Source organism: Protopterus annectens, chromosome 16.part0, assembly GCF_019279795.1.
Source record: "Protopterus annectens isolate FY-2018-M chromosome 16.part0, PAN1.0, whole genome shotgun sequence".
Lineage (NCBI taxonomy): Eukaryota > Metazoa > Chordata > Ceratodontiformes > Protopteridae > Protopterus > Protopterus annectens.
Window position 1 is genome coordinate 702,915,620 of NC_056750.1, and position 13,581 is coordinate 702,929,200.

General features: G+C 38.1%; 1 protein-coding gene across 2 annotated transcripts in view; it reads left to right on the forward strand.

Moving 5' to 3' along the window:
* Window positions 1-1,659: 1,659 nt before the first annotated feature.
* Window positions 1,660-13,581, forward strand: part of LOC122790312 (mannose-specific lectin-like) — a 55,237-nt gene continuing 43,315 nt past the window's right edge. Inside the window, exons 1-2 of one of the 2 annotated variants that reach the window (XM_044057830.1) lie at window positions 1,660-1,783; window positions 11,865-11,958. In XM_044057830.1, the coding sequence (XP_043913765.1) occupies window positions 1,737-1,783; window positions 11,865-11,958 (141 nt within the window). In that variant the 5' untranslated portion in view covers window positions 1,660-1,736. The remainder of the gene's footprint in view (window positions 1,784-11,864; window positions 11,959-13,581) is intronic. The other variant, XM_044057828.1, reaches the window with a different exon arrangement.

The window sequence follows — 13,581 nt, forward strand, 5'->3', positions numbered from 1 at the left end:
TCACCACAGACAGGATAGACTTAAAAAGAATCATGGAACCATACATCAGTGCTATTACTGTTATCTGTCTGTAGTTTGAATGTTAAATTTTGCAGAAGGCATGCCCAGTTGGAAGTGTTCACACGTATGCAGGGCACATGCTAGCACCAGATATGCAACAGCCACCATAATGCTGTTCTGCAAACTGCACTGCATTAACCATAAACACCTCTTTTCTTACTCCACTGCTCCCTCTCCCACATATGTGAACACATTAAATACACACAAACATGTCCACCCTTCGAGCAGGTGCATACTTGTAAAGTCATATACCATAACGCTCAACCTTTCATCACCAAAATGAAGAACATTAGCTCTCATAATGTGGAACAAATGGGCAAAATGTGGAACACATACTAACAGCTCACTAACAACTTCATGTAGGAAGGTCATAGGATGGTTAAAATACGCTAGCTTTACTTACAAAAAACATTTAATGAATTAACATGATTCATTTCTATTTACCATGGATATCCGTTAAATTCCTAACAGGGAATGTGTAGGAGACCCTTTCAATGAGGAACCTCAAGGAACATGAACTTTTTAAAATCCCAAATGAGGTACGTTCCTCGTAATGAGGTACACTTGAGACGTATGTCATATACACACAGTATACTCACAAATGCACACTATCACAGACAGCAGGGACACACCATTTCTACTTTTTGAGACAGATTCAACTCACATACTTGCACAATCACATTCTTTGTCATCATTTCCTGAGTATTCCCTCGCCTCTATTCAACAGTATCCTGGAACTTGTGATCTCGGTCTCTGAAAGGCATGTTCAAATGCTCAAGGTTTTATATGTACATTTTTTTTCTCAATATAGAATGACATTTTTCAGTGATTCATACAATACTTGTTTATAAAAGTACATGAACCACAGCATAAGTGCTGCACATAAGCAATGCTAAATAAAGCCAAGTATGATGGAATTCTGTTGTGGGTATAAACCCTTCATCTCACCGTGCTGTATGCTACCAGTCCTGAAAGCATCTCCAAGCACTAGTCATAACCTTGAAACAATGCCAGTAACAAATTATCAGTAATGAGCTATGTATTATGAAAGGCATATCTCTGAAATATAAAGATTTTTGCAGAATATCCAGATTTTTGCTTCAAATTTTGGTCAATATTTCATAAAATTTTGGTTTTCTGGTAAATTAGTGGCAAATCATTAAAGACTGAATTTAGAAAATAATGACAGACATTTGAGTTTCAGACTCCATGCCATTCAGGAAATTCATGCTAATGCAAAACCTGTTGCTTTATGAACTTTTGAAGTTTGTAAGCAATATTTAAAAATTTATCTTACTTATGGGGCTTTGTCCCATTTTTATTTTTTGGCTTTGCCCAGATTTCTTGCTCTTAGAGGTTGAGGGGTAAAATGAAAGGGGTCTATATTTTCAAGGGGAGAACAAAAATATATCTATGCCTTTGCAATCCCTATACAACAAAGACGGAAGGGACAGAACTGAATAAATCACTTATCTACTTTAGGAAATGCCTGGCAACCTTAACACATATAGTATCAGTGAGTGAGCTTTCAGTCCACCTTAAAATTAGTGACCGCCTCTTTAACAAGTCATTGTTTAAAAGGAGGAACCAGCCTGCACATCCTTTTTTTTGAATGCCTGAGCACAGGAGCATTTAATTTAAGACACTCAAGTGAGAAACAAACCTGCAACATCAGCATGGCATGTCTTGTGAAGTACTTGATTCTTTGTCTTCTGGTTGCTGGGTAAGTACAATAAATAGTGGCAACTTTTGGAAAAAGGATTATATAAACTGTATTTTTAACAAAATGTAATGATTAACAACATTTTTGGGGCCAAATTTCAACAAGAGAGTTGTAATTACATGACAATTGAGTGGAGATATCTGACATATGTCCCTGATTTGCTTCTTTGTATGATGTATGTTATTAATACTTGCTTGTGATTTGCAAGATGGGAGGTTGAAAAGGCCACTTACAATTTATAAATGGAAAGAAGGGAAAAGAAGTCATAAATATAAAAACTACAGAAGGATAGACAAAAAGGTAAACTCACTCACAAACATAAGAAAACCACAGGTAAGGATTTTTTTAATTTGGTGCCACTGAGGATATATTGCATTATGTATACCGTTATACTTCATCACAACTGCCATTATGAACCATTATGACTTCAGAGTAATAAGCAGTTTTTTCTTCTAATGCTAAAACTGTATTACATGCTGCCTTTCCAGACAGGACACAGTCCCTTAAGCAGAATTTGACTTGTCTGACTGGTCCACTGCATCACAGCCCCACACCCTATTCTTTTGCAATGCCAGGAATGTAATAAAGACAGATGCTCAATGTAGGGTGGGGCATTTTGGTAACTTCATATGTGCCACTTGGGTAAGCCTATTAGTATAGGTATTAGGTTTTGGTACAGACTTGATTTTCTAGTGAAACGTGGTGTGCATATTTATGCAAGTTATCTATGCGTGTATGTACATACAATACTCAGTCTAGGTAAGCCATACCTTTTTTCTATAATTATGACATACAGTTTTTTTTTCTAACATGAAGTTAGTTAGCATAGTGATCTAGCTGCAAAAAAGGGTGAAGATTTGGGGATTAGGCAAGTTCTATGAACACTGTTTATTTGAAATACAGTTCTTAAGCAATTTTTGAATGGTGATTGAGTCATAATCGGTTGTTTCTCAAAGGGCTTTTTTTTTACTGATGTTGTGCACATACCCAAGAGTTCGTTATTTAAAGGACCACTACAAGCAAATGATGAAAAAACAATTTTTATCGTGCCATAAATTACTGCACCTCCCAAAGCTGCCTCTAACAAATAAGTACTCATTCCTAATTTATTTGGTTTAAACTGCTCTTCCCTCATGGGGGCAGACATCCTCATTCCTTTGGAAAGCTAAATCTGTCTTAATAATGCACTATGAGAGCACAAATTCAGAAAACAAGTAGCTGTACCATTTATTTGTTGTCAGGTTAGACTTCCTTTCACTTAGAACAGAATACCTAAAAAAAAACTGCCAAGTCTGAGAGTCTGCAGATCATGAGCACACCTCTCAACTGTCCAGATATTTGTCTCATATGTTTGGTCTGGTACTTTGAATTTGAGTTTCTGGTCTTTTGTGGCAAATCAGTGAGGACTGAATTCACTACATAATGTCAGGAATTTGATTTTCAGACTTCATATCCTTTAGAAAATGCAGAGCAATACAAATCATGTTATTCTAGCAACTTTATAACACCAGTATTTAAAATTGATGCAGTCTGACAGGAAAGCAGACTTTCAGGGCAGTACGCTTTCACTCTGATGGGCATCAATGTCCAAGACGTGATCACCAACAATGGTTGGAGCCTGTATGTCCACAGGTGATGGTGAAGGGCTACAACTATGTCAACATGTGTATGCAGCCTGATGAGGTATCCTAGGTGTTGAGTTGGAGGAAGGCCCTTGCCCTGATCTGGACAATGCTAACAACTAGGTTTATAGTGATGCTGTTTCACTACTGGTCTGTGTAGTTTGACTTAGGACAGTCCAATGATCTTCCTCAATCCAGACCATCCCATAGCCATGGAAGACATAGTTTGTTGGGGTAGACATGATGGCAGTTGCACTGTGTTTAAGGGAGACAAGTACACAGGCAACATTGTGTCACATATATCCAACTATGTAGGCAGTATTTACCATCAGCAAATTCAGAAAAACTGCCTGCTCCCTATCCCAATGCATCATATAACTGCACTTGTTGTGTATCATTCCAACATTCACAGAGCATACTAAACACAACCACAATGCTGTGGGTAGCAGGTAGTTGTGACCATATCATTCACTTGCACTTTTGCTGGTTAATGCCAATTTTCACACTCAAATGAAGGATATTCTTTGAGTCATGGCAATTGCTTATGATGGGTAAACTCACTTTAGAGTATGTGTGCAGTGAACACTGGTGTAAAATTGTGTGGGGCTCTCAGGTAGATGTCAATTATAACCTGGTGAGGCTGTGTTCTCAGTCTGTACCTCTACAGGGTCCTTTATAATTATGAGTTCAGGTGACTCCTACCTATCTAGTGCTGCAGACAGTGCCACTGTGTCGTTGAATCATGCCATTCTATGCTGACATCAATGTCTGACACAGGTGCCCTCATGACAGACTTATGTAGACCTGTAGTAATCCATCAGTGGAACCTATGACTGTAGGAGAGCTTATGGACAGCACTGTCTGTAGTACTGACACTTTTTGCTGTCACAGCCACATCATTCTCTCGCCACAGTGATGCTAGTGAGATCCCACCAAAGAGAGCTCTGATAGCAGATCTCCATATCACCATGTTATGGTAATAATCCTAGTTCTGTAAATATGCTTAATGAATCTCAAATCTATGAATCAATTCTAGGCATGACGTAATACAATATCAGGAGAAAAGCTACATAGTTGCTCTTTACCAAGGTATATTATGTCACAGTAAGTAGTAACTGCTCCCTACTGTGTTGTGCATCCTTGTCATACCATGTAGTATTTCCCCTGTTTGCAGCACTGGTGTACACAGTACACAAAGGTTTACAGCACCTGTATAACATTCACAGAAGCCAGCAGCCTCTTACACATCTTTGAATTATAGTATTGAATGTCAGCATATGAAAAACTGTATGGAGAATGTATTCATGCAAAGGTACAATGTGATTATGAATAACCTGGTATGTACTTAATATCTGACTGACTGGAAAAAGTATCTTCATTTAGCATTAACATAAAGCTATATTCTACTTTAAACATGTTAAACTATAAAATTACATTATATTTATTCACAGTTGAATCCATATAGGTAAAAGATCCAGTGTTACTTTGTTGGACTGCATACCTGTGGAAAGAGGTTAAACACTGCTATCGTTCTGCCAAAATGCACCACAGAACATATACATACATAGGTACCTCCTAGAGACAAACAAAAACATATTCACACACAGGCATACACTCCCAGACATTACTAGACACATGTACATACAGAGTAGACAAATACCCCAACCAGTTGTTCAGACTCATGGAAGTACTCACCCGCACATGTGCACTCATGCTCCAAATCATACAAACACATGTTGTGACCACCCAGATAGAAAGATATACACATACACATACATCTGTTCAACTGCAGTTATGCCCATACAGAGACACATGGCTGCACTATACTTACCTGTACTATGTATGACTACTCCCATAGGATTGAATTGGTTATCAAAAGACAGTATTCAGTTGTTCTAGTGTTTCCAGTAATTGTGTCTGAGAATGTTCCTCTAGGAGAAATAATTAACTAAGCACAGTGAAGGAGAGCACATGGCTAGTTAAAATGTGCCTGTCCTCCCCATTCTTGAACTTTAGCAGACAGCTTCTATAGTGGTAGTGCTGCCTGTGCTATGGCTTCCTTAAGGAACACAGCAACAGGGCATGATATGAATCAGAAACGCTTGCTGTCATGTAGGTACCTTCCACGATAAGGCTTCTGCATCATGGTAAGTCTATGAACAGGGTTTATACTTCTGAACTAATTTTCTTATTTCAGCACCCTGAAAGTAGCATTTCCCACTTACTGGATTTCCAAATTCTACCCCTTCAGTTTTTTTCATGAGTCTTAACATCCTCTTCCTGCTACTGTGCTCTCATGTTTTATGTAGCAGAAGGGACTCTTACGAAAATAGAAACCTAAGATCAAGGAATAGAACAAAGTGATGCTTTGCGATCATTATCCAGATTCCTCAGCAAACAGTTACCAGATATCTTTGCCTTAGCTAACTATAACAAGCATGTCCTTCCAATAAATAAATGAATGAATGAATGAATGGATGCATGGATATGTACATAAAATCAGGAAGAACTATATACATCAACTTGCCAAAGAAATAATGATTAACATTGTAGAAACAGTCAAGAATTGGCAAGAATATATTGAAATGATGGGGTAAAACACAGCTGAACGTAGAAGCTATAGTATGCACTACTTGGATTTCAAAGCAGCTATATAACTGTCATGGTATAGTAGGAATAATGCACTGCAAACTTTTGTTAAAAACCAATAAACCATACTGAAATTTTAGTCTTCGTTCTAATAGGTGACCTACATGGCTCCCTGTTGAAATGTTAACAATCAAAATGCTGAGGGCCGAAAAGCCAAAAAAGACTGAACACACAAAAGAGTGAATCGTTGAACATCGCTTTTCTACTTTAAACTTATTTTTGCAGGGGGCAAGCCCCCACATCTTCCAAGCTTATATATCCCATCTCCAAGACTGTCATACCTCAGAGGCAAGGAAATGTTCAGAAAAATGTCTTCAGATTTAGTATATGCAAGTCCATTCTTTCAGCCAGTCTCCACATTTCAGGAATCATTCTAGTGGGTCCTGACCTTACAAATGGTTACGGACTCAAATACATCAGGAACTCTCCTTCAGTCAGCACTGCTGGTTTAATGTTATGCATTATCACAGGCACACCAACAGTGCTAATTGCATCTCTCAACCTCTTGGCACTAGAAATTTGGACAAAGCCAAAAATAATGGGAGGCAAAGGCCCAAAAATATAAACTAATTTTAATTGGTCTTATAAACTTAGAAAAGTGCTATAACAGGTTTTGCATTAGCATGCATTTTCTAAAGTATAAGAAATCTGAAACCCAAATGTGTATCATTTAGTCACTTCAGTCCTAAGGTCAGGATAGCACCTCTAAGTCACTGAAGTAGTGCCAGCATCACTCAAAGTGGCTTATACCAATAGTAAGTCTCTGCCCTGGCAAAACTGTGGCATGCAAACTCTTTATACTGGGGTACCTTATAGGTGACCCCAGTCAGATAATCCTGGTGATCCCTATATAGTCAGCTCAGAAAGATCTTACTTTAGAGCACAACCTGGGAGCCCTGACACCATTACAGACCATGAAAGTCACAGCCATTCCTCAGGTCATGATCCAAAGAAATAAGGTAGCCATTTTATGGTCACGGACATTACTGACATCTGATACTCATCTTCTGGCAACTATGTAGCATGGCCAGTCATGGTGACACTAATACAGTCCAGAAATTAACAGCATGGGATGACAGTGTTAGGGTATGAACAATAACAGGGAAACATACAAGATAACAGTGCATACATGGGTTTATAGTTTTACATTTTTCTGAATGTCACACTGAATGAAAATCTATAGGTTGAAGGTATTTGCAAAATTTTTGCCCAAATGAGGGACTTTATATTTAGAGAAGGATTAAATTTGAGCAGGGTCTAAGATGTACAGCACCTCCAACATGAGGACCTGGGATACCAAAACCTCCAGTTTATGTTAAAAGGGTGCAATACCTCCAGATACAGAGAGAGATTTTCCTTCTTCCCTGAGTTTGTGGCTTCAGCATACCACTCAAACTCAATGTTAAAAATCAAAGTGCTGGTCTTTAAAAATTGTAGCTGATAGCCTAAAGGTTGAGTGCTGCCCCTAAACACCAAGTTGAGAACAAAATACCCCTCAGAATACCAAGTTGAGGACAAAAAAGTGTAAATTTAAGCATTGTAGGAGTCTGTAGCATGCTTGCCAACAGCTTTATACCATCTTCTTTACAAAATGCTATGAGCTGTGAGTGGTTACATTACTGGCTTTTCAGGCTTGCTGTAGCTCTTTGTTGACTGGACCAACAGCACATTGTAAAAAATGGGCAAGTACCACAGTGGCCTGTGCATTTGGTCTGTTTTTCCTAGCTACAGTCTGCTATTGGCCCTCCAAATTGACCATATTTTATTAAAAGGCCGCATACCAGTGGCCCTTCCTCTACAAACTTCCACCTCCTTAGTTTTTCCTATGTTATTATACAATGTCTCCCTATTAATATTCAAAAATGTGCACACTGATTGGCCAGCCCAACCAGCGTGCCCGTTGTAAATTCCACAATATACCAATGGAAAAAGGTCTGGTCACCCGGACTTCTCCTGTTGGTATAAACTGCCCCAAAACTTTTTTTTTTATAATAAAAAAAGAGAGAAAATAGAGCAATGGAGACTTTCTTTTCTCCGTTACTTCCGTTTCAAAGCCTTGATGTACTAGTTATGCATGGGAATGCAAGTCCCATACACATGTGCAGTACATCAAAACACAGATGCAGTATACCACAACTGGCAGAAGAGCAGCAATCTGCCGTTATGCAAAGACATTATTTAAGAAAACCAAGTATTTTTTTCTTAAATAATATCATTGTATAATAGCAATAACCGACTCCGTGATTGTGGTATATTGAAGATTTACCCACGGTTGCCTTTGTTTAATCACTCGGGCTTCACCCTCATAATTAAACCACACCAACCATGGGTAAAATCTTCACTATACCACACCACGTTGTCGGTTATTGAATTAACTTACCCCCACCAGTCTTTATACTACTGCCTTCTGTAACCTAGTCTTCATCTCTTTCCTCAGTTCATAGCACCTCTTGATCAGAAAATGCACCCTTCCCCATGTTCCTTTAAGCCCGGTGATAAAATAGCATAATCTATTTCTGTCATCATATGTCCTCTTGTATACATTTCCCATCTGCAACTTTCAATTTTCATGATATCTCTACATCTTCACATATTTTTATTAGATATTTTCTCAAATTAGAGTCCCTTAATACCATTATATTCATTTTACATATGGTTTTATATCCTCAAACATACTTATCCTGTCTAATGCTAGCATGTGATTATGCAACAATTCTGCATACCTTACCCCCACATCTGACATCACAAAACATATACCCCTTATGAACAATCGCATCATAGTTTCACTTATTTTCACTATGATCTCTATGACAGTGTACAGGTCCTTTCAAAACTCCCCATAATCTTCTTTTGCTACAATTTTTCCATTTGATATTTTTGCACCTTATTTAAAAATATGTTCTAGTCTAAAGATTATATCAGCTTCTTCAGCTGACACCATTTCATCACCATTAGATGGCTTACTTCACTCCTTATCCTGTTAACATTTATTGCAATAGTTTTCAATTATCTCTTCAACATCTTTTCACCTGCTGTTGTTAAGACACTTCCTTTGCCTTATACTCTTTCCAACAGCATTACTCAAATCCACCTGCTCTTACTGCTTCAACTGACCACATATTTATGGCTTAAAACTTTATATACATTTTGTTTTTGCACCTTCTGTTGCTTCTCCATACTTTCAGTACATTCTAGTTTGATTTGTATACTCCCTTCCATTGTGTTCCTCGGTTACTTCATGTGCAACATTTAACAAAAACATGCACCTGTACAATATTGCCTCCCACCACAGCTATTTCATAACTTTAGCACAGTTATGTAATTTATAGTAAAACAAAAAGTGCTCTCCCTTGCTTTTTATACAAGTCATTTTGCAGTTTTTATTTGAATGCCCAGCTTCTTCATACTGTGTACATCATTTCTTATAGGGCAAACCTTATCAAATAATCACCAACACACAAAAATGTGTTTTAGTTTGCCTCTGATATACTACTACCCAGTTTTTCATTTAATAAAACACTGGACAAATGTTGCACTTAATTCAATTATATTCAAATTAACCCACACCTCCCATGCCCCATTCCATAAATGTCTATATAGACATTTTTATTTCAAAAACAGTATGACGTTTCAGTTCAGAATACTCCCTTAGCTTTTATTCAGGTTTGTAATCTTGAATTGCACCACAAGTTAGTCCCTCACCAAAGCAATCCACTGGCTATGTATTCCTTCTATGACTCAGCAAATGTTATCACTCAAACATTTCTGCCAGTGTAAAAGTCTCAAAAGTTATTTCAAAGAAGGTTTCTGACCTTTCATAAATCCGATTCCTTACACCCCTAACAGTAGAACCAAGTGGAACCACATTTTTCTTGAATTCATTCTCACTGCAAGTCAAGTATTTTCTCAGTTTACATTCAGATGCATTATTATCTCTCTTCTGCCAGCAGGAACAGTTGCTGCAAGTCTTTTTTTTAAACACACTCCTTCGCTACTGCTTGTAGAAAATTCCTGAAGACACTTATATATCTGAAAATACCTCCAGCTCTCCACCACCACTATCTGTATGGGGCCGCTTATCTAGCAACAGTTATTGTAACAGGAAATCATTTCTCTACTACCTCTGACCAAGCTAAAGCTAGATCACTTTTCTAGGCAGCATTTTCTGTAAAATATTCTGCAGACCATCTTCATAAGGAACAATTTCTTCAAACTGTGGAAAATCCACTTCCACCGTATTTTAACATCATCAAGTGAAGCAGCATTTCCATGATCTCCTTTTTCCACTTTCTTAGTCTGTATCTTCCATCAGTTAACTCTGCTATTCCATCTTTCCTCTCTTCTTGCATCAGCTCTTTACGTTTGCCGGCAGGAAAAAGGTTAGGGAAAGGGGAAGTTCCCCAGTGCCCTGACCAGATTTCTACTAGTTGGTGTGACTACCACTCCACGTATCCCCTGAAAGGGGGCCACTGGCCTAGTGGGGGTAACCTAGTCAACAAAAGTTTTAAACAAAGTAAATGAAATAAATAATTGTTTTGTGATACTACTAACAGTGAAACAAAGTAGTAAGCAATAGCTACATAACAAGCTGGACCACTGAGAATTGGCATTATAAAATAAAATAGTAATTACAGATCATAATACAGACAATGATGCAGATGTATTGCATAAACAGTATACAAACACTTCCAACATTTACAGGAAGATAGGTATTTTTGTATAAAATGCAACAGAAGGAAAGGTAAGGCAACAAGCCAAAAGTGAATTACTTATCAGATTGTTTACAATTGTACCCATTTATGTGGTAATTAGAACAGAATGCTGAGTCAAAGCTTCATTGTGAGAAGATCTGCATGGGAAAGTACATTTTTTTTATAGAAATGTTGTTTGCAACAGGGAGCAGAAATTTGTGTAGAGCAGTTTAAGAGTTAGGTATGACGTTGGAAGTAAGATACCTGGGAAGTTGGGGAGCCACTTAACCTTTTTATTGTTAGTGGTGTTCTGCTTTCCTAGAGTATATGACCCCATGGTTTAACTCTTTAGATGGTGGGTAGTTGTATTTTGAAATGAATTTACTGCTACAACTTTAACAATGTTTAAGTTTGGGGAGTAAGTGATCTACTACTACAGCTCGTCTGGAGTATTGAGCTGTCCCTAGACTTCCACTCCATGAAGAACAGTATTTTGCTTTATCTCCTTTTATGGCTGTTCAGTGGTATCATGAACATAAGTAGGGTCCGTTGGCATGACAGATATTAAACCCAGCACATTAGCTACATTTAAAACCAATTTCAGTGCTTGGATGGGTGTTTGCAAATTCCGTGCTGGAGTAGGTCATATTACTGTCACTGATTGCTCTACCAAACTTCTTAATCAAATAGACCCAAGTCATAGTATACACCCATGTATCTATGGACATCTGAAATCTCGTAGCAGGCTTTTACATGCTATAGGACTTTGTCTAAAGTGAAGCTAACTTAATGTTTGAAAGGTAGGGTATATGTCACTTCAGTAAAGGTTAAACAGTTACTGGGGACAGTTTGTTCAAGAGAAGCAGGAAGTCACCCATAACTAGAGAGGACTGGGAGAGTGAAGACAGAAGGTGTTTCCTAAACCTTTTACATGCATTACCTTAGTCCCTTTCAGTTTGAAGGTTAAAATTAATTGCAAAAATTACATAAACTGCTTTTCTAGAACACATTTTAAATTCCACTTTCACTTCAAAAAAATGTATTTACTGGAAATGCATTTGCAGGTGTAATGTAAGCTTTGTGACTTGCACATCTTTAAGATATGTAATTTTTTCCTAGTGGGATGTGTGGAGATCAACTGACAGCGAATACATTTCTGAATAAAGGAGAAAGCCTCGTTTCAAATAATGGATACTACAGAGCTGTCTTTCAGGTAAGTTTCTTTAAACATGCATGTGTACACACACACACACACACACACACACACACACACACACACACACACACACACACACACACACACACACACACACACACACAGACACACACAGACACACACAGACACACACAGACACACACAGACACACACAGACACACACAGACACACACAGACACACACAGACACACACAGACACACACAGACACACACAGTAGCCTTATCACCACAAAACTAAATGCTGGTAAGGTGCAGTAACAATGGAGAAATACTAACAGTGCCCTCACAGGAACAACAAGTTTACATGGAAAACTAAAATATTTCAAAGCAAAAGATGACTAACTCAACTTTTTTAAATGTTTAAGGAAAGCAATGCAGTACTTAGGAATTGGTCAGAAACATGGAAAAAGACAGGAAGCATGCCAATTAAAACAGAATAAAGCAGACATGACAGTCAAAGTCCCACAGAGAAGAAAACATCAGAACAATAGCTAGGTCATCTGCACCTTGGCCAGTTCCCCAGACTACTATCCCTCAACCAAGCTCATGACATGACAAAGACTGCTTGTAGAAAATTCCTGAAGACACTTATATATCTGAAAATACCTCCAGCTTTCCACCACCACTATCTGTATGGGGCCGCTTATCTAGCAACAGTTATTGTAACAGGAAATCATTTCTCTACTACCTCTGACCAAGCTAAAGCTAGATCACTTTTCTAGGCAGCATTTTCTGTAAAATATTCTGCAAATCATCTTCATAAGGAACAATTTCTTCAAACTGTGGAAAATCCACTTCCACCGTATTTTAACATCCTCAAGTGAGGCAGCATTCCCATGATCTCCTTTTTCCACTTTCTTAGTCTGTATCTTCCATCAGTTAACTCTGCTATTCCATCTTTCCTCTCTTCTTGCATCAGCTCTTTAACTTTGCCCGCAGGAAAAAGGTTAGGGAAAGGGGAAGTTCCCCAGTGCCCTGACCAGATTTCGACTAGTTGGTGTGACTACCACTCCACGTATCCCCTGAAAGGGGGCCACTGGCCTAGTGGGGGTAACCTAGTCAACAAAAGTTTTAAACAAAGTAAATGAAATAAATAATTGTTTTGTGATACTACTAACGGTGAAACAAAGTAGTAAGCAATAGCTACATAAGCTGGACCACTGAGAATTGGCATTACAAACTAAAATGGTAATTACAGATCATAATACAGACAATGATGCAGATGTATTGCATAAACAGTATACAAACACTTCCAACATTTAGAGGAAGTTAGGTATTTTTGTATAAAATGCAACAGAAGGAAAGGTAAGGCAATAAGCCAAAAGTTAATTACTGATAAGATTGTTTACAATTGTATCCATTTAGGTGGTAATTAGAACAGAATACTGAGTCAAAGATTCATTGTGAGAAGATCTGAGTGGGAAAGTACAGTTTTTTTATAGAAATGTTTGCAACAGGGAGCAGAATTTTGTGTAGAGCAGTTTAAGGGTTCATAGGTAGGTACTAGGCTAGCAGCCCAAGGGCCTATGTAAGCCTAGCCAACAAGGTTCCCTGGCTTACGCCACCCAAGAAACTTATTTTCCTGTGCCACTGTTGAGCAGAGACACAGAAGTGATCCCC